The sequence below is a fragment of the Lemur catta genome, chromosome 9 (assembly GCF_020740605.2).
Source record: "Lemur catta isolate mLemCat1 chromosome 9, mLemCat1.pri, whole genome shotgun sequence".
Lineage (NCBI taxonomy): Eukaryota > Metazoa > Chordata > Mammalia > Primates > Lemuridae > Lemur > Lemur catta.
In genome coordinates this window covers 58,262,301-58,283,169 of record NC_059136.1, presented here as the reverse complement: position 1 = coordinate 58,283,169, position 20,869 = coordinate 58,262,301, and the positions used below count along the sequence as shown (strand labels likewise).

At 43.2% G+C, this 20,869-nt stretch overlaps 1 protein-coding gene and 1 pseudogene across 1 annotated transcript in view; one reads left to right on the top strand and one right to left on the bottom strand.

The window, feature by feature from the left end:
• VPS13B (vacuolar protein sorting 13 homolog B) overlaps positions 1-20,869 on the top strand; it is a 752,846-nt gene that overhangs the window by 718,845 nt on the left and 13,132 nt on the right. The window contains exons 55-58 of the mRNA XM_045560402.1: positions 8,944-9,062; positions 12,839-13,644; positions 17,771-17,947; positions 20,017-20,187. Coding sequence (XP_045416358.1) covers positions 8,944-9,062; positions 12,839-13,644; positions 17,771-17,947; positions 20,017-20,187 — 1,273 coding nt within the window. The remainder of the gene's footprint in view (positions 1-8,943; positions 9,063-12,838; positions 13,645-17,770; positions 17,948-20,016; positions 20,188-20,869) is intronic.
• Positions 1,205-1,318, bottom strand: LOC123645487 (annotated as a pseudogene).

Sequence of the window (20,869 nt, the reverse complement as noted above, 5' to 3'; positions counted from 1 at the left end):
TGTAGTGCAGGTATTTTGCTTCTTGCTTACTTCACTCACCTTCCCTACACCCCGGATCAGGTCCAGAATAGATATCAACAAGTTGGCACCTACTTTTGAATGTCTGCCAAGTGTCCTGGTCAAGAGTCTCGTATGTGTTTACAGTTTGTTCTGGCTGAATCACAACTGTTTCCAAATATATTCAGGAGTAAGGATTTCCCTAAAATGTTTTTCAAAAAGTATACAAAGGGAAAAATTATATCCAGAATTGCTGCTACTTTCTTTTCATCCCTATCCAAACTTTTTTACCTTGATCAACTTAGAAATTCATCTTCCTTCTTTTCTCTCTGAGAGATCTAATTCATCTTATAGCTTTAGCCACTGTCTATCATCAATCACACCCAGATATTGATCCCTGGGCCCCACATCCTTCCAATCTCCACGTCTGTGTTTCCAGTTACCCACTGGACATCTTGGCCTGAAAATCTTACAAGCTCCTCAAATTCAACATGTCTGAAACCAAGATGATCATTTTACATTACCCCAAACCAGCTTCTTCTGTAATCTCTGCTTCAATTATGTCATCACTATTTTCTCAATACAAAAACCTTAAATAATATTGAGGTAAATTTGTATCAAATGCCCGTTTTATCTCAAGCACTCCAAAGGTATTGTTGTTACTCTCTATCACATCCCTTAAAAGTAGATGCTACCTGAAGCTCAGGATAAGTGGTCCTGGGATTCAAATCCAGGCCTATCTGGCTTCTAAGCCTGTCTACTTCTTAACTGCATCCCAGCGTCTTCCTTTTTCTCTCTGTTCCCCCACACAACCAGTAAGTGACCAGTTTCTGTTAGAAGTACCTCAGAAATCTCTCTGGAACCGGTCTGTTGTCTCTGTGACCTGGGTCTACTTCAGGGCTTTGGTTTACCATCTCTCTCCCAGATTTTAGTGATAGCCCCTTAATGGTCTCTCTATTATCAGCCTCTCCATCCTCAGGTGTCTCCACAGCTACCACCGAAGTGATCACTAAAACACAAAGTCCAGCCCAGAGATGGCTATCCAGTCCACGAGACCACTTAGAACAGTCCACTGCTGAGACCAAGCCGGCTACATCTTACTCCTGTGCTCACTGTACAGGTTAGGCAGGGTGTACAAGAGTACTCCCTGTACTCCCGTCTTCCCTCCCTTCAAAGTCTAAGTCTAGAATTCTTCCATATCGTGGTTTTTATACTTAAGATACTCTTTTTTTTTTTTAATCCATATGCATGTTGTCAGGCCCAAGGGCCTCTTCCATCCTTGTCAAGGATAGTGCTAACTTTCTTTCCTTTCATACCACACTACTTAAGATACTCTTTTACAAACTATTTATAAAGAAATGTAAGTAGTAAATTTTAAATGTATTTCTTCCTAAAATAGGGGGTGAAATTTTTTATGAAAAATGACTTTTAGCCAGAAGTCAGCTGACCAAATAAAATGACTAATTAGTATATCTTCAGATCAATATAGACATCACATCAATTCCCAGGACAAGATATCTTCAACTTAAAGATTCAAAAGTAGGCCAGACACAGTGACTCATGCCTATAATCCCAGCTACTTGGGAGGCTAAGGCAGGAGGATTGCTTGAGGACAGGAGTTTGAGACTAGCCTGGGCCCTATCTCTAAAAGAAAAGAAAACAAATTTTCTAAAAAAGCTTCCAAAGTAGGAGAGGAAACTATCATTTTTAAGAGTAGATGGAATTCCTCTAAGGGAAGAAAATTATCTTCAGGAAAACAGTTGGATGAATAATTTTGGTTATGGAAAAGTAGCCAGGATAGGCTAGGAGTGAGAAAAAGTGACGGCTAGACTATTCCACCTGAGAAAGGAAGTGAAAATTTGAAGTGGAGCAGAATGAATCAAGTAGAAGAGAGAGAGCTGAAGGAGAGGGAGGAGCCCAGCAAGATGTACTATAATGGGAATTGGAGCCCACGTGAAGAGGGAATCAATGAAAATTGAAGGAGGGGATAGCTTAAGGACTTTTAATAACAGGGCTATTATTTAAGTTTAACTTGACTCAGCACTGGGATACTTTATAACTCCCTTATGATTATCCTTGGATCTTCACATATGGCCTATTGGGGGAAAAAAGAAGTAGAAATAAGAGGAAAGGAAAGAGAGAGACTTTTAAGAATACTTTTCATTATTTCCTATATGTTACCTTGTAACTTATTTACTTAGAAAAATTAAATTGGGGCTGGGTGCAGTGGCTCTCGCCAGTAATCCTAGCACTCTGGGAGGCCGAGGTGGGAGGATTGCTTGAGGTCAGGAGTTTGAGACCAGCCTGAGCAAGAGCGAGACCCCGTCTCTACTAAAAAAATAGAAAGAAATGATCTGTACAGCTAAAAATATATATAGAAAAAAATTAGCCAGGCCTGGTGGCGCATGCCTGTAGTCCCAGCTACTCGGGAGGCTGAGGCAGAAGGATCGCTTGAGCCCAGGAGTTTGAGGTTGCTGTGAGCTAGGCTGACGCCGCGGCACTCATTCTAGCCCCGGCAACAGAGCGAGACTCTGTCTCAAAAAAAAAAAAAAAAAAGAAAGAAAGAAAAATTAAATTGGTATACTTTTTTAAAGTATTGTTTGTTAGATATTAATAATCATTTTAATAAAGATAACTGAGTACATAGAAAAGCCCAAATCATATTCAAGTGCTTCTTGTTTGTAATTGTGTACTAAGTAGAAGGCAGGACTTAGGGTCAAAGGTATTCTTAGACCCACAGTACGTAAGACACAGTCTTACTGATCAAAGTGTTCTAACACGGATTCGAATGGCAAAACAGCAAAGCAAGTCTCTTGCCATATGTTGCCTACGGCCTTCTACATACTCTCTGCACTACTAGGGTGAAGTGAAGAAAGTAAAAAAGAACCAAATGATGGCATTGATCAGGACTGGCCACGTTATTCTGTGAAAACAGACAACTAAAAAATAAAAAAATCCCCTTGGCTTTTTTTTCAATCGTTTAATTCATTTTTTTTTCCACACACTGAACAAACAAATCTTCCCCCCAAGGTTAGACTGGATAGCATCTAACCAGTAACTACATGACACTTGAAATCCAGCACTTCTGAGTGAAGCTTAGTCTGGGTAAGTCTCCCTTTGCTCTGGAGACCTATGAACTGATCTGCTCCCCTTCTCCTTACCATTTTATAGGACAAGGTAACAGTAATAACCCCTCCAATTTGGAGAGGGAAGAATGAGAGACATATGGCAGCCATAGCAGCTCCAAAATTTTTCTGGGCACATATTGTGGGGTCTGTACCCTGGAAGCAAGAAATAGCCTCTGACTGAGCTGTTTCTGCTCTTAGAGGAGCTCTCTTACCAGTGTTCTGCAGGCTCCTGGATCCACCCTCTGACAGGTGACCTCGGCCACTGGAAGCTTATACTGAGTCTCTAATCATCACAGTCTCTTTTAGTTCAGGTTTGTGAGTGTATTAGGTGCTGGTAATTTCTTGAGAACTCAGTAGAATTCTTACCTATTTGATTCCAGAGAATTCCATGTGCCAGTAACCACACCCATGGTCCTTTTTAAGACATATTTCTTCACTATCTTGCTTCCTTTTCTCTGGATTTAAGAGAGCTTCTATGGGAAAGTTGTACCCTTGATCTAAATTTTTTCTAAGTCACTTTAAGACTTAAGAAGTTTTAACAGTGAGTGTGATGCCTATAGTCCTAAGGCTGAATACTAATCTGCCTTCATGTTCAAAGGCTTTCTAATTTTAGGCTCTTGCCCCCTTCTTGGTTCATAGATGGTCATCTTCTCACTGTAACTACACGTGGCAGAAGGGGGGAGGGGCCTTCTCAAGCCTCTTTTATAAGGGCACTAATCACTTGCCAAAGGCCCCACCTCCTAATATCATCACCTAAGGGGTTAGAACGTTGTGGGGGAACACAACATTCATACCATAGCAGGTCTTAAAATATTTCTAACTTTGCAAGGCTCTGAATTTCTAGAATATCTCTATTCTCTCTCATTTTTAATTCTTCAATTTTAATTCTTCAACTCTTTCCTGAGCTCACCTTTTTCATAATCAGTAGTGTGCCAGACACAGGCAACGGTAGCCAACACATACTACTGATGTTTTGTTTTCAAACCTCATCTTCTAGAGCTACAGATTTATTAAGTTTATGATATACCTCCCAGTTAGTCTCAGGCAGCAGTTTACCAATGTCTTGCCGCTTCCAAACATGGATGCCCATTCTTATAGCTTTCAATATCAATTTCTATTGCCTGACCATTAAGCTGGGGTCTCATATTTTAGGTTTTTGCTAGAACCCTACTTCCATCACCAATATCTGTATTAGTATAAGCTAGGTTATACTGCCTACCATAATCCTAGCATTTACTTCTTGTTCATGCTACGTGCCGATTGTTCGTCATCAGGGGCTCTGTTCTACATGGTCACTCAGGGACCCAGGTTGATGAGGGCTCCATCATCTTGTATCTACCCCATTGTAACAAACCATCCCAAAACCTAGGGGTTTAACAGAACAATAATTAATGACTTCTCATGATTCTAAGGAATTGGCTGGGTGATTTTTCTGCAGAATGAACCTGGGATCACTCATGCAGCTGCATTCAGCTGGAGAGTTGGCTAAGGGACGGGTTCAGTTGGGAAGTCTGGGCATCTCTCTCACCATGTGGTCTTTCCTTCTTAAGGAGGGTAGATCAGGCTTCCTCACATGGTGGCAAGAGGGTAAACCCCAATAAGCAAGTTTTATCAAGCTCTTGTTTGCTGGTGTCATGTTAGCTGAAGAAAGTCACATAGCCAAGCTCAATGTCAGTATGGGAAGGGACTACACAAGGGCATGGATTCTGGGATGTGCAGTTCATTGGTTGTGTAACAATCTACCACAACTATCTAAAGCAAGAGTCAGACCTCTTTGAAGTCTAGATTATAAATATTTTAGGCTCTACAGGCTGTGCATTTTCTATCACAGCTTTTCAACTCTGCTCTTAGACAGAGACAATATGTATATGTAAATAAGTGAGCATAGCTTTTTTTTTTTTTTAAGACAGTCTCTCTCTGTCACCCTGGGTAGAGTGCAGAGGCATCATCATAGCTCACTGTAACCTCAAACACCTGGGCTCAAGTGATCCTCCTGCCTTGGCCTCCCAAAGTGCTAGGAATACAGGTGTGAGCCACTACTCCCAGCCCCATGTTCCAATAAAACTTTATCCACAATAACAGACAGTGGACTGGATGTGGTCCACCACTGATCTGGAACATAAAGCTTTTATTCAGTCTCTGCAGCAGGAGAAGAAAACTGGCTCTTCATGCTTTGGCTCATAAGTAACACATGTCAATTCTACCTTTAGCCCATTGGCCAAAAACTAGTCACAGGGCCACACCTAACTCCAGGGGTAGGGGGCGTATAATCCTGCTCTGTGCCCAGAAGTAGAAAAGAGATAGACATGGGTGGACACTAGAAGTGTGTACAACAGGAGCTGCATTGAGAAGATGTCCATTCAGCTCATCAGCCTTATCTTTTTTTGAGTACCAGGCACTGGTTATAAGTACTAAAGAAAACAAACACAAAACCATTGTTCCCATGGAGCTTCCACAGAGACCATCATGGTTAATGCACTAAGAGGAAGAAGCATTTTATACCCCTCTGCTCTAGAATTGTTAGTTATCCTCTCATTATTTGTATACTTGGCTATTTGAACACTAGGCTATGAGCAACATGAGGGTAGGATTATATTTTCCCTATACAGTGGCTAATTCTTTGTAGGTACTCTCTAAGTGTTTGTTGAATAATTGAATAGTCAAGCCATCAGACCAAGATAAGGAGTTACTTTAAACTTATGGGGAACCTGGGTATAGGTGCCTAATTTCTGTGTCATTCAGGGACCTGACTCTCTAATCCCTAGAGCTACCACTATACAAAAGACTTAGAGCTGTGAGTTGTTTCTCTAAATGTGAAAAGAGACAAGGATAGGCTCAAAGGATTAAAGCCTACGTCTCTTCCATTCTCAGTGGTGAGTGAAAAGGACACCCAACAAAAATTTCTTTCTGGAGTCTAGGTTTTTGGCCGGAAGAAGTCTTGTGAAAGTTAAGGTTAATTTGCTTGCTTTCTGAAGTCCTTTGGGCAGTTAACAGAAACCTTCAGCTTACCTTATCTTTATTATCTTAGAGAATATAAGTATCCTCATTTCATAATGCCTGAAGATTACCTGGGGAATGAGCAGAAAAATAAACGTTTCCCCATTTGCATCCCCTCCTTCCCTCCTTTGAAAGTTCTGGTTTTAGTACTCTGTGATAAAAACCTGGGGCAGGGGTGGGGAACCTGCGGACTTGGGGTCACATGTGGCCTTCTGGATCCTTGAGTGCAGCTTTTTGGCTGAATCCAAATTTTACAGAACAAATCCTTTTAATACAGTCTTGGGTTGTACACTTAAGTTATGGACAGTCATTTAGAAAAGGAAATATAGATGGGAGCACAAGACCTGAAGAAGGTTTGTACCAAGTGAATAATTCTATATCTCTCAGCCTAGTACAAAAGCAATTGACTTACCTTGTATATCATACAAAGAGATGGCTCTTATAAATGGTAATATTTCTCAGATTTTAGATTCATGAGCTCAGCCATTTTTAAGCCATTAATTAAGTTTTAATTTCAATTTTTATGTTAGTCAAGTTCAATTCTTATCTTAGAACAAATATGACAAATTCAAAATACAGAGTCTTTTGCAAAATAATTCATTTGGAAAACATCATCATAGAGAATATACATATAACACATTGACTCCATTCCTGTCCTCAAGAAGTTTACAATCTAGTAATTAAGTCAGAGGTAGAAACAGGTAGCTGCAACACAGACAATAAAATTTGTGGTCAAATAGAAAAAATGGTTAAAATGCTTTTAGAATGTAGGAATGGGTGTCAAGCTGGAAGGGAATAGAAAAATTAAAGAATAGCTTCATGGAATAAGGTATCCTTTAAGTTGTGTGTGTAAAGATACACAGGACTTTGAAAGTCTTGTTGGGACTGCAAACTAGTACAACCTCTGTGAAAAGTAATATGGAGATACCTCAAAGAGCTACAAGTAGAACTACCATTTGATCCAGCAATCCCATCACTGGGTATCTACCCAGAAGAACAAAAGACATTCTATAAAAAAGACACGTGCACTAGAATGTTTATAGCAGTACAATTCACAATTGCAAAGATGTGGAAACAACCCAAGTGCCCATCAATACATGAGTGGATTAATAATATGTGGTATATGTAAACCATGGAGTTCTACTCAGCTACAAAAAACAATGGTGATCTAGCACCTCTTGTATTATCCTGGATAGAGCTGGAGCCCATTCTACTTGGTGAAGTATCACAAGAATGGAAAAACAAGCACCACATGTCCTCACCATCAAATTGGTATTAACTGAATTAATTGACCAGCACTTAAGTATACATATGGTAGTAACATTCATCAGGTGTCAGGCAGGTGGGAGGGGCACCTATATCCCATTAGGTGTGGATATACTCACACCTAATGGGTGCGGTACACACCGTCTGTGGGGTGGACACACTTGAAGCTCTGACTCGGGTGGGGGAAAGGCAATAATATGTAACCTAAACATTTGTACCCCCATAATATGCTGAAATAAAAAATTAAAAATAAATAAGTTTAACCATCAAAACAAAAAGAAAGTAAATCTTGTGTGGGGGGAAAAATATATTCTAGGTACAAGGAGTAGAATGTGGCAGACAAGGGCCTAACCTAGCACAGCGGCTGTAGAATGAAAAAGACGGCAGCAGTGGAGGAACCAGGCAGAGCCGGAGAGTTTGAGGACAGTGGGGCTGCAGGGGAGGAGAAGAGGGAGGAGGCAGAGATGGCATCCAGGGGCCCTGGATGCTGAGGGTGGTCAGAAATTCTGGAGGAGGAACCACTGCACAAGAAAGAAGTCCAGTGACCTTGAAGTTGCTTCAGATTTGAGTCTGTCACTCCTGTGGTTCTGTGTATACTCTCTCTGGTACCTCTTCATGCAGTCACGGTTAGAATACATTTGTTATTTGTCAAGCGAGCACCTAGGTTTGTTCTTTCATCCAGGAATTTCTGGTCTGTCCTCTTTTATTTGCTGTCCTAACAATAATAAAGGGCCCAGACTTGGACTGAATTGATACTGCAAATCATGAGAATCAGCATTCCCAAGGATAAGGAGGTTCTTGCCCCTAATACCCTCAGGTAATCCTGGCTGTGAACATGATGTTCTTGGAGTTGTTTTGCAAATAGTTCTGTTTTCAAATATTTATCCATTTAAGCAACATCAGTATTTAATGCTGAAAGGACATTTGTTCTGCTGGCCTGGCACCTGGCTTCTGAGATGGAATTTTTTTTAGGGCTTATCCACTTTCTCATGGTAGAAAAATTAATTTCGACACCAAGTAAATTAACTTATCTAACATTCTTGTTACATACATGAGGGACCTTGGAGGGATTATAACGTCTTATTGGGGGGTTTGGGAGTATGTTTTTGTGTATTCAGCATGGAAGGACACCCTCAGAATGGTAAGTCAACACTCAAGAGCCAGGAAGTTCTTTGGACATTGCACTTCAAGTCCTGAGTTTTAGGGGTTTTTTTCCACCAAGATTCATATGCACATATAAAGCGGGCCCCCTGGCTGGACTCCGGCCCATACAGAGTTACTTGCCAATTCCAAAGAAGCAGAGAATGAAGACACTCATGCCCCATCATCCATCATTTTTTTTCTGTGAACCTTACAGCTGGATATTGAAAAATCTGGATTTGATTTTTTTTTCAATTCAAGTCAACTGTATAGCCTGTACACATGGTTATAACGAAATGTAACCAGGAAGTTGTTTGTGGTATGGAATCAGAACTTGAGACATTTGAAGTGAGCCACTTCAGTAGTGAGTGTTTTTTATTTCTTTTTAATCAGATTTTGAATATTCTTTTTGCAGGTTGTATTTCTGACTGGGTTTGGCTATGTGTATGTGGACATTGTCCATCAGTGTGGCACAGTCCTCATCACTGTGGCCCCAGAAGGAAAAGCAGGATCTATTTTATCCAATACCAACAGGTAGGTTTAATTATTTTCCCAGTAAAAATATAGTAAGCTTTCCTATTATAAGGTTGTAAGGCTACTATTTACCATTCCTTGTCATTTCCATATACATATCAAAGCTTTTGGTTAGTTATTGTATAATCCATAAGTAAGGATATGGTTATTAGCATTAAATCATACCTATAATAGATAGGAATATATTGCTATAATAGATAGCAATATATCATGTTTCTTGGGTACACCTTCAACTTCTGTGATAAGTTTAACAAACTGGTTTACAAACTATGCATCTTAGAATTATACTATTATTATTAGCATGAAATGCAAAGTAATACCTCTGTATCCACACAACTTAATAATTAGTAATAAAACTTAGCAATTAGAGCTACATCAAATATAAATTACACCTCTTAGAGCCATATTTCCCCCCTTTGACCTGAACATTGCCATTGGATTTTGAAAACATGAGGGCTGGGTACAGTGGCTCATGCCTGTAATCCCAGCACTTTGGGAGGCTGAGGCAGGAGGATCATTTGAGGCCAAGAGTTCAAGACCAACCTGGGCAGCACAGTGAGACCACTTCTCTAGAAAAAAATTAGCCAGGTGAGGTGGTGTGTACCTGTAGTCCCAGCTACTCAGGAAGCTGAGGCAGGAAGATTGCTTGAGCCCAGGAGTTTGAAACTGCAGTGAGCTATGATCATGCCACTGCACTCCAGCATGTCTCAGGAAAAAAAAAAAAAAAAAAAAACAGACAAAGAATTAATATCCTTAAAATTTAAAAGAACTCATATAATTCAACAGGAATAATATAAAGATATCCCCTCTTTCCAAAAGCAAAAATAAAGGCAAAAGGCATGAACAAAAGAAGAAATACAAGTAATCAAAGAAATGCGAACTTAAATAAGATATCATTTATGAAATTAACAGTGATGTTTCATCATATATAGTCCTAGTGGAAGTGTAAATTGGTATAATTTTCTGGAAAGCACTTTAGCAATACGCATTAAGAGCTTTAAAATCCCTTTGGCTTAGAAATTCTACTTGTAACAGTTTAAGAGCTAAGGAAGTAATTAGAGAAGTAGGCAAAGATATACACAGAGATATTTATTTATTTATTCTTATTTATTTATTTATTTATTTGTTTTTTTGAGACAGAGTCTCACTCTGTTGCCCAGGCTAGAGTGCCATGGCGTCAACCTAGCTCACAGCAACCTCAAACTCCTGGGCTTAAGCAATCCTTTACCTCAGCTTCCCAAGTAGCTGGGACTACAGGCATGTGCCACCATGCCCGACTAATTTTTTTCTATATGTATTTTTAGCTGTCCATATAATTTCTTTCTATTTTTTTAGTAGAGATGGGGTCTCGCTCTTGCTCAGGCTGGTCTTGAACTCCTGAGCCCAAGCAATCCACCCCCCTCGGCCTCCCAGAGTGCTAGGATTACAGGCGTGAGCCACTGCGCCCGGCCTACACAGAGATATTTATCACACTGTTAATTATAATGGCAAAATACTCAGAGTACAAATATCCATCAGTAGGAAAATGGATGATACATAAATGTACCATAAATGTTACACCCATAAAAAAAAATAGGTCTTAAAGAATTTTAATGAAATAGAGAAATTCACATGATATAATCTAAATTAAAGCAAGCAAAATATAATACTGAATATATAAATATGATCCTAGTTATGTTACCTGTACATATATACACATAAATATATATATATGCATATACACAGAGAAAACATTTCTAGAAATAAGACTGAAAAGAAAAGAAACAATCAAAATTGGTAATGGATATGGGGTTATAAGTGATTATTTAATAAATTTCTGTACTTGTCTATACATACAAATAAACATGAGGGGTGAGAGGGCCCAGGGGGCGCGAGGTCCTACAGACCAAGAGAGTAGAGTTTTAAACAAATCATTGTAGATAAGCCTTGCTGAGAAGTTGCCATTCGAGCAAGGACTTGAAAGCAAGGTTGTATAACATGATTATCTGAGGGAAGAGCTTTCCAGACAGAGGGCACAGCCAAGGGAAAGGTCTGAAGCAGTGTGCCTGGTGTACGGGAGGAGCAGTAGGGGGAAGCTGTTGTCGGTGGGGCAGGTGGAAGCGAAAGCAGCAGTGCGTGAGTCAGGGAGGTGAGGGCTAGGAGGGAGATGTGATGTTTAGGGCCTTGTGGGCCATTGTAAGGGCTTAGCTTTAATTCTGAATGAAACAAGAAAGTCATTGGAGCATTGCGCACAAAGTGACACACTGTGATTTAAATTTCTAGAAGATCAGTGCCTGCTTTGTTGAAGTAGCTGTAGAGAAATAAGGGTGGAAGCAAGCAGAGAGACTAGTTAGGAGATTACTGCAGTTATTACTAGAGACACTGTTGGCTTAGACAACAGTGGTATCAGTGGAAAAGGTAAGAAATAGGTTCTGGGTGTACTCCTAAGGAAAAGCCAAAGGGATTTCCCTGGTACATTGGATAATGGCTAAAAATAGAAGCATTAAGGACAACGCCAAAATTTTTGGTCTGAACAACTAGTAGGATGTGGTTGACATTAACTGAGATGGGGAAGACTATATGTAGCTTTAGGGGGTAAGATCAAGAGTTTGATGATAGACATTTTACTGAATGTCATTTAGACACCTAAGTGTGTGTTTAGGCATTTAGATACACAGGATTGGAGTTCAGGGGGAGTTTTAGGCTAAATACATACTTTGGAAGTCATCAGCATATAGATGGTACTATGAGTCCTGAGACTGGGTGATCCCCAAGGAGGTCAGTGCAGAGGGGACGAGAAAAGGACCGGGGCTGAGCCTTGGGTACCTTGAGTTTAAGAGGCCTGAGAGATTCCATGGAAGAGCTGGGAAGAAGAAAATTTAAATAAATAATAAATAAAGAGGCCCGGGAGAGAAGGAGGGTTCTGCATGGACAACTGAGCATGGGAGACCAGGGAGATAGAAGAGCTCAGAGAAGACATGTGCAAAAAGTGTTTCCAGGAGGGACTTACCAACAATGCCAAATGCCATTGGTAGCAAGTAAACAAAAAACTGAAAATTCATCATTGGATTTGGGCAAATGGAAATCACTGGTGACCTTGACAAGAGTTGTTTTCTTAGACCAGGCATGAGGGCACAGAAGCCTATTTGGAACAAGCTCCAGAGAGTAGGAAGGAGAGGGACAGGAAGTCTACCTAAAAGGGATCAGAAAAGACAAGAGGGAACTAGAGGAGGAAGTGGAGCTACGGGCTGGGGGGAGGTTGAAGATAAGAGAAATGACTGCATGTGTATAATCTGCTAGTAATGAAGAAAAAGATAATGTAGGAAAGAGGTGAGTTGCCCTAGAAACGTGGTCAGGGGAGAGCAGAGCACAGACTCAAGTGCCACAGGTGGGCAGTTGTGGCAGGAGTTCCTGCTATGTTTTCTTCTGCTCACTTCACTTTCTCAATTTAAGGAGTCTCAGTTATTTTATTATCCCTCTACCTTGCGATCATCAGGCTAGAGAATTAGTGCACAAAGACTAGAGGAATTTGGGAGTAAAAATCTGTTGTTGATAAGGGAAACACATACAGAAACAGGACAGGAACTTGTAATAGTCCCATTGGGAATGTTTCCCAATACTGTGACTGGCTCTGTCCAGACACAATGTACTGAAAGTTGAGTTCTTAATTTGTTTCTCATGAGAATCTGATGTCCCATCAGGAGGTGTTAAATAAGGCTGGGTCATTATATAAGAAAGAAGAAAGAAGGAAAAGCCGGGGGTGGGGAGACTAATGTTCTCTTCCTTTTCTCCTCTAGAACTCTGGAAAAGATTGTTACATTTAAACTGTTCATCACTCAGTTGAGCCTGGCAGTGTTTGATGACCTCACCCACCACAAAGCATCAGCTGAGCTCCTGAGACTCACACTGGACAATGTTTTTCTCCACATGGCCCCAGGGGCTGGTCCCCTCTCTGGGGAAGAGCCTGCGGCCACCCTCTTTGAGCTTTACCGCCTGGAAATCTACTGTGGGGACCTGCAGCTGGACAACCAGCTTTATAACAAGTCCAGTTTCCACTTCGCTGTCTTGGTCTGCCAGGAAGAAAAGACAGAACCCATTCAGTGTTCCAAAATGCAGAGTCTCCTGGTATCCAGCAAAGATTTGGAAGAATACAAAGAAAACTGTTTTATCAAAGTTTGCATCACCTTATCTGAGGGCAAGAGCTTCTTATTTGATATTAATGAGTTCAGTTTTGAATTAAAGCCTGCCCGGTTATATGTGGAAGATACATTTGTATACTACATCAAAACTTTGTTTGACACTTACCTTCCTAACAGCAAGCTGGCTTGTCACTCTACACACCTCTCTGGGGGTAAACAGGTGCTGCCCTTGCAGGTCAGGCAGCACGCCAGGGCCTTGGTTAACCCTGTGAAGTTACGGAAACTGGTGATCCAGCCGGTGAATTTGCTTGTCAGCATCCACGCGTCCCTCAAGCTGTACATAGCCTCCGACCACACTCCGCTCTCCTTCTCCGTGTTTGAGAGAGGACCCATCTTCACCACGGCGAGACAGCTTGTGCATGCCCTGGCGATGCACTATGCCACGGGGGCTCTTTTTAGAGCAGGTGAGCACACAAACTGGGCGGGGGTGTGTGATGAGCCTGGTCAAAAATGACACGCTTTGGGTTAGTGCCTCACTGAAGACATAGATGGGAAGCAGTCGGTGAGAGGTGACACACACGGGCTTCACAGTGAAACAGGACTGGATCTAAAGCCAGACTCTGCCACTGTTAGATGTATTAATAAGACCTTGGGCAAGTTATTGAACCTCTCTGAGTCTCACTTTCCTCATCTGTAGAATGAATTTTAAGATTTTTGAGAGGATCAGGTGAAAGTGTAAGGTACCCAGCATTTTGCTTGGCACTTAATAGACACTGAAGCAGTAGTAGCTGTTATATAACTTACAATTTTAATTCAATTTAGAAAATGCTTTTTTAGCACTTGCAGGCACAAGGCCCTTTCTTAGCACACTAGTGCAACCAGAAAACTAACCCAGGCCTCAGTCCTATAAGAAATCCAGTTCTAGGGTGTTAGTTTTCTAAACAACAGTATGTGAGAAATTCAGAGGATTTCTGTGCTTGTAAGATGCATCAGGGATCCTCTTGCTATCCCGTGCTGCACTCCTGTCCAGACAGATCACAAAGAGAAGGCTGTTGGTGTCTCAGCCTCTCCACAGAGCTGAGCCCAGAGAAAAAGCATGGCCCTTGCTCTGGCCTTGCCACTCCCTAGTGCCAAGCAGATAGCCGTTCTACAGGCCAAGGTGCTTAGCAGGAGAGGTAAGACTTCCATTTTCAGCGTGGCTGGAAGAGTCTGCAAGGGGTGCTTTGAATCTGCATACAAAATTTTGTATAGGAAAAACTGTGCAACAAAGACTGAGTGTTGGGGGCTGTGTGGTCTTGGAATACTTTATGGTAATCAGTATCAAAGCATGTGTTCCTGAGCTAAGCTCACTCTAAAGCAGTTTTAGTTTAATAATCTGGCTCCCAAGAATTCAAGCAAGGAACAGCATCCAGAGTTGACCTTGTCAACATTTTCCAGTAGAGAACATGGAAATCTTACTTTCTGAAAGTGACAAAGGAGAGAACCTTTGTTCTATGCTCTTTGTAACATTGCACTTGGTGAATGCATTCCCATATGAGATTAAGATTGTAGCAGTAAATGACCTGTGTTATTGCCATAATGGTAAGATTGCATTTTCTCCATAACGAAATTCATAGAGTTAACGGGGCTCTCTGACAGGATCAGGGAGGGGCCCTGCCAGACCTGTTTTGATAGCTTGCACAACAATGAAGGAAATGTTTCCCTCTTGTTAAGAAATCATTTAAAAATAAGCAGTTAACATTTCAAATTTAATGGACGAGTATGCTTATAAACAATTCCAGAAACTCTTCCTTTCAGGCAGCTTTTGCTTTTATCATGAGCAGCGGGCACAGAGTTACCAGGCTCTAGTCTGAGGCCCGGGAAGGAGCGAGGCTGCCGTTCAGTCTCTGCATCTTGCTGGGGTGTGGGGCGTGCTCATCTGTGTACTGAGCTGGCTCTACCTGTGGCACCAAGTGACTGTGTCGCTGCAGCCTATGTGCTCCAGATGATCTCTCTTTGTTTTGTTTTATGTTTTTAATGAGCTTTCACAAGAATATTCAATTTGGATTTTTTTTTTTTTTTTTGGTAATTCGCCTAAAGATCCTCTAAACTGCTGCCCCCATCCCACTGTATACTGAGACAAGGAATTCTGATACAGAGGGCCAAGTTTTTTTCTGTCACTAAAAATTTGGGGACAGTCTGAAGATTATCTGAAGCAAAGCAGTGATTGAAGGAGGGGGACATGGGGAGATGGCCGGAGGCTACCACCTCCCAGGCAGAGAGAGATCCCTGAGAGAGTGGACTAGCATCCTTGTAGAGGAAGGGAGAGAGCTGGCCTGGGAGTGAGCATTCACCCACTGGACTTGGGTAGAAGTTTCCTGCCTGTGGGGGTCAAAAAGACTCTGACCTCATTTCTAGAGAAGTTGTGGAGTCACCTGGAAGAGGTTTTAAAAAAATAAGGAAAAAGGAATTAAAATCAGTGACCCTATTTGAAGAAAGAATGTGGGCTTTCCAACTTCCTGAGGTCCCTCTTCACCCCCAAGTCTCAATTTGATGGGAAGCCAGGCAGACTTCCTTTTTCAACAAAATTTCCAAATGAGTAAGCAGAAGATACATTTGCTTTTGGAGGAAAATAAAGGAGTACCCTTGGATATTTTCTGGCCAGCTCAGATGCTGCTGAGATGTAGCTCTGGTCCACACCTCGCTCTCCGGTCAGGCAGTGGTTTCCGTCTTCAGTGCTCCTGACCCAGGGGATTGCAGCCCCACCCTCTGCGTGGCCTGGAGGGGAAGGGAAGGCCCCCAGTGGCTGGGTGGGAGCGGGCTGGTGAGGCCGGGCATTCCCGCTCTCTCCGTGAGCCCTGCACTACCTGCCCAGGCCTGTGGTAGCGCGGGCTTTGCTTAGCAGGAGCTACTCTTCCTTAATATGTGGCATCTTTGGAGAGAAGGGGAATTGAGATGTGTCTAGAACAATCTTCTGCCTCCAGGTGGAAATTTACGGCTTTTCTAGGCTAAAGGGGATCTGGTGTTCCTTTACCACCAGAGAGGGCCCTCCAGAGAATAATATTCCGTAACCTCCCATGGTACCCTGCCTGCTCTTTGCAGCTCACGGAAGGGCGGGGAGGGCTTTGGAATCAGGTAAACCTGTGTCGGAAACCCAGCCCACATGTGTAATCAGCCGAGAGACTGAGAGCAATTGTCTTAATCTCTGCGCCTCAGTTTCCTCCTTTTGGTCTGACTATGAGACCGTGGAAACAAAGTAACGCCATGTTGGATTTATCTCTGCCTCCTGTGCCTAGTCCATTTCTTGACCCACAGAGCAGCTTGGTCATCAGCTAGTCTGAACTTATTTGCAGTGTGATGATAATAATTCTCTTGCACAATTGCTGTGAGAATTAAATGAGTTGAATGCCTGGCACCCATAGGCCCTACTATTTGTAATCATTATCGTCTGGAAATTACTCTCTCCTTTTAGCCTAAACCCTAGTGTTACCATCCTAATTTTCCAGAGAAAAGAAGGGAACTCAGAATTTAAAAATGTCCCTCTGTGCACAGGCTGGGCTCCTGCACCCACACCTTCCCGGTCCTCTCGGACTGGTGACTTGACTAAGGATCTCTGTGTCCTCCAAGAGCCTGCTGGTGAGGGAGGGATGGCTCTGGCACAGTCCTGTCCCTGCAGCCTTGCCATTACGGGCTCTGAGCGCCAGGCTGGGGGTGGTCAGTGGATTCCCTGAGGAAGTTGTCTTTTTGGACTCCTCCTCTCCTTGGCCCCTGACCCTTGCCTGCCCCTCCAGTCCCCTAGGCCTACAGCCCCAAATCCCCGCCCCAGGGGGCAGGCGACCAGCAGCCTCTGCCGGACCCCACACCACAGCCATGTTCCCGCGGGGCACTCAGGCCACAGAGCAGGCCAGCTCCTGGCAGGCCCGAGCTTGAACAGGAAACCAGATCCAGGCCACCCTCCTGGGACATTCACAGGGAACACTCCCCTCTTGCTAACCTAATCAGTATGTCCCTGTCACTGATGTTTACACAACGGAAGCTGGGGTTGAAGGGGAGACATTTGTCTGGCTCTAGCTCTGCTCCAAAGGGAAGCACTCAACTTGGTAGGATCGGGAAAGCTTAAAAATAACTCCTCCGTCCTTGTCAGAGGTTTGCATCACCTTTGCAACACCCCATTTAGCATCTGGCGTCCTCCCCGAACCAGGTGTCTCCTCCTCATCCCGGTGCCTCTGCCGCCCAGGGAGCTTCTGAGAAGTCCTGGCCTGCAGGCACCTGCAGCCCAAGAAAGCGCCTTCCTCGGGCTAGGGTGGGGGTGCGCCCCTGCACGTGGATCCCAGTTAGCGGGAGTACAGGGGCTCCAGCAAGGAAGTCATATTAAAGCCATTTGTGGAGCCGCCAGAGGATCACTTTGATTTATAAAGTATGAAAGTTTGCCATTTATGAATTCACAGTGAATAACATGAATTATTTCCCTTATTTTGCTCCAAATAAGCACAGTACATTCTCAATTCTAGTGTGAAAAATGGATTGCAGGGAAAACAGGTCACTTTGTCACAAATGTTGAAAGTGCTGCATTTAAGGTTTCGCTAACCGCTCCCCTTTGGCCTGCTGCAGGCTGGGTGGTTGGGTCCCTGGAGATCCTCGGCAGCCCTGCCAGCCTGGTGAGGAGCATCGGGAACGGCATCGCTGACTTCTTCAAGCTGCCGTACGAGGGGCTGACCCGGGGTCCCGGAGCCTTCGTGAGCGGAGTCTCCAGAGGGACGACATCATTTGTGAGGCACATTTCCAAAGGTAGCTATTTCAGTTCCTTGTAATCATGCCTTAATTTCATTCCTTCCCTGTCTTGTTCTTTATTTTTAAAGAATGTGTTAAAGTTTGAAATGCATTCAGATTGCCTGTAGCTTTGTTTGCCTTGTTAGCTTGCAGTGAAAGCTTGGATTTGTAACAAAGCTCATATATAACGTCTTATGTTTTAAACAGATCACTCCTTGCCTGTAGTGTGTGAAAATGTTTCAGAAACTTCAGAATTTTAAACCTCCCACTGGGAAAACAAGCGCTGGCTCAACTGTTATTCCATGTGATAAATACAGAAATAGTAAAGGTGTTCAGGATTTCTGTTAAACATCAGAAATCCTACACTGTGTTGCCTCATCATATTTTTTTGAATGTAGATACAGTTGTCATAACTTTCTTAAGGATATGGATACATTTTGACATGGAAGCTGATTTGGAGGTGAAGCCGCCAGCTTTTCTCCAGCACGACACGTAAACAGTGCCATCTTGTGGCCAAGACAGTCATCGGGCACCGGGGCCCAAGTGCTTCCCACAGAAGGAGAATGTTTCAGTTTTATCTCTGTGTGTTTGCTTGATGGTATTTTGGTCAGGTTGGCAGTGACTCGGGCACTAACAAGGGCCATCTGGGTCCCTTTGACTTCTCAGCAGGAGACAGGGAAAACAGGGCAAAGGGCTTCTTCCCCACGAAGGGCATTTTACCATAGACAGTGCTGCAACTCCGTTATGAGTGGGGAGGTTATGGAAGTTTCTAGAAGGCCTCAAAAGAAGACTCGAGCTTGAAATATGAGTATCTGTGATCCATAGAGGGGGTGGGAGACTATAGGTGGCAGGTTGGCAAGAGAACAGCGAGAACAATACAAACAAATTCCACGGACAATGGAAAGGACACTCCCCCAGGCCCCAAGGCATCCGGGAGACTGGGGCTGAGATGCAGAAACTCACCAGATGAGTCACTGGCAGATTTCTCACTCTTGATACTGGAATCTTTGTGGTTCTGTTGTTTTTATTTTAAAATAAAACAGCCAACACCTGCTAAACTGAACTTCAATGGTTCTTTAGCATGCTGACTCACTGAATGTTTTTACACTTGTTCTCTCCTTCTCTTAGCAAAATCTCTTTGGTTTGTTGGTATCCGTGTGTGTGTGTGCATGTGCTTGTGTGTGGATTTTCTTTTCAGATTATGATAAAGATGCAGCTGTGAAAATGACACTGCTGTTTCTTCTTGAAACTAGATGTTCGATAACAGATGAGCTAGTTGGTTAGCGTCCAGATCTGTCCATGGATGTTCATTCAGTTTTTCTCACTGAGATAGATGCAGACCTGCTAGAAGGGACCATCACTTGACCATATCTTGAGCAAGATGCTAAAATAGCCTTTCTTAGGAAAACAAGACCGAATCATGGCTTTCACATGATCCACTCCCTTTATTACTTTTTTCAGTTAAGATCCTAAATATCAAAAGTGCACATATGCTCCATGGCACAATAACTATTTCCTCAGAATGTCAAATGATAAAATTTAGTGTCTCCCTTTATTATGACTGAAGTAATATGGAGGGAATAGTGTTTATTCCTAAAGTGGAAACATTTCTTTACAATCTAAAATTCAGCAACATGAGCTTACCCTTTAAAATCAGAGCAGGCAAATTTTAACCTTCAAAATTGGGCCTCAATGAGGATGTCAAAACTAACTTAGGTTTTTCTGGTTGGTTTCTTAGTTTGTTTTTCCCAGATCAAGGCCTGCAGAAAAACTAGCAGTTTTAACCAAGCCTTGACAATTAAATGATAATGAAGGACAGTTTGATGTAAAACTCTAGGCCTATTTCTGGCAACCTAGATTCTTACTTTACGCTTTTGAGGAGTACCATCACCCTTGTGGGCAAATGTTAATCTTCAGCTCATTCTCTTAAGGCTCTTGCTCAGTTTGCCCAAGAGGGAGCCACTGTCACCCGCCACTGGGCATGTCCAGGAGGGGCCACAAATGCTCCTACGGCCGCTTCTCCCCACTGCCCTGGGGTCCACCATGTCTGTGATGAGGAGGCCAACCCTGTGCTCTTGTGCCCTCAGGTACCCTCACATCCATCACCAACCTGGCCACGAGCTTGGCCCGGAACATGGACCGGCTCTCACTGGACGAGGAGCACTACAACCGGCAGGAGGAGTGGCGGCGGCAGCTCCCGGAAAGCCTGGGTGAGGGGCTGCGGCAGGGCCTGTCCCGGCTGGGCATCAGCCTGCTCGGTAAGGATCTGGCAAAGGCCGTGGGGACTCCCACCTGGCTGCACTCCTGCAGGCGGCCTGCGGTGCAGGGTCTCCCAGGACTTGGCAGCTTCACCTTCTCCCTGGAGGTGGCTGTGAAGTGCTCAGAGAGGATGAGGCACTCGCTCTGGTCCCTCCCGTGTACCTGTGAGACACTGGAACAGGACCCCACCTCCCAGAGAGGGGCCATCCCTTGACCTGCCCGGTTGCCTGGGAAGCTCACCTGTGCACACACACGTGCTGTGCCTGCCTTTGCCTCTGTGTGAGATGTCTCCTGGGCCTCAGTGCAGTTCTTCACAGGAAATAATAATCCCATCAGAGGCCCCTGAGCATAGGGGTGTCCACACAAGGACAGCGGCATTCAGCTGTTTGCTTTGAAGTGAGTAATAGGCAACCCTTCTGAAGCACCAGCTCCCGCACCCCCAAAGCTGGTGCTGGCTTTGTTTGAGAAGCACTTGAGCAATGTGCAAATGTCATGTAAACTTCGGTGAGGAGCCTACTTTTTCCTTTTGTTTAATTTTAATTTTTTTAAGGTCTGCCTGCCTCAGAGCAATTACTATTTGTCGAGCAGCCAGATGGTATAGTTCAAGGTGAAGATTGCTATGGATATTTCAAAATATTACAAGTGTTTGAAAATAAGTTGCTTTGGAAAAATCTAGAAAAA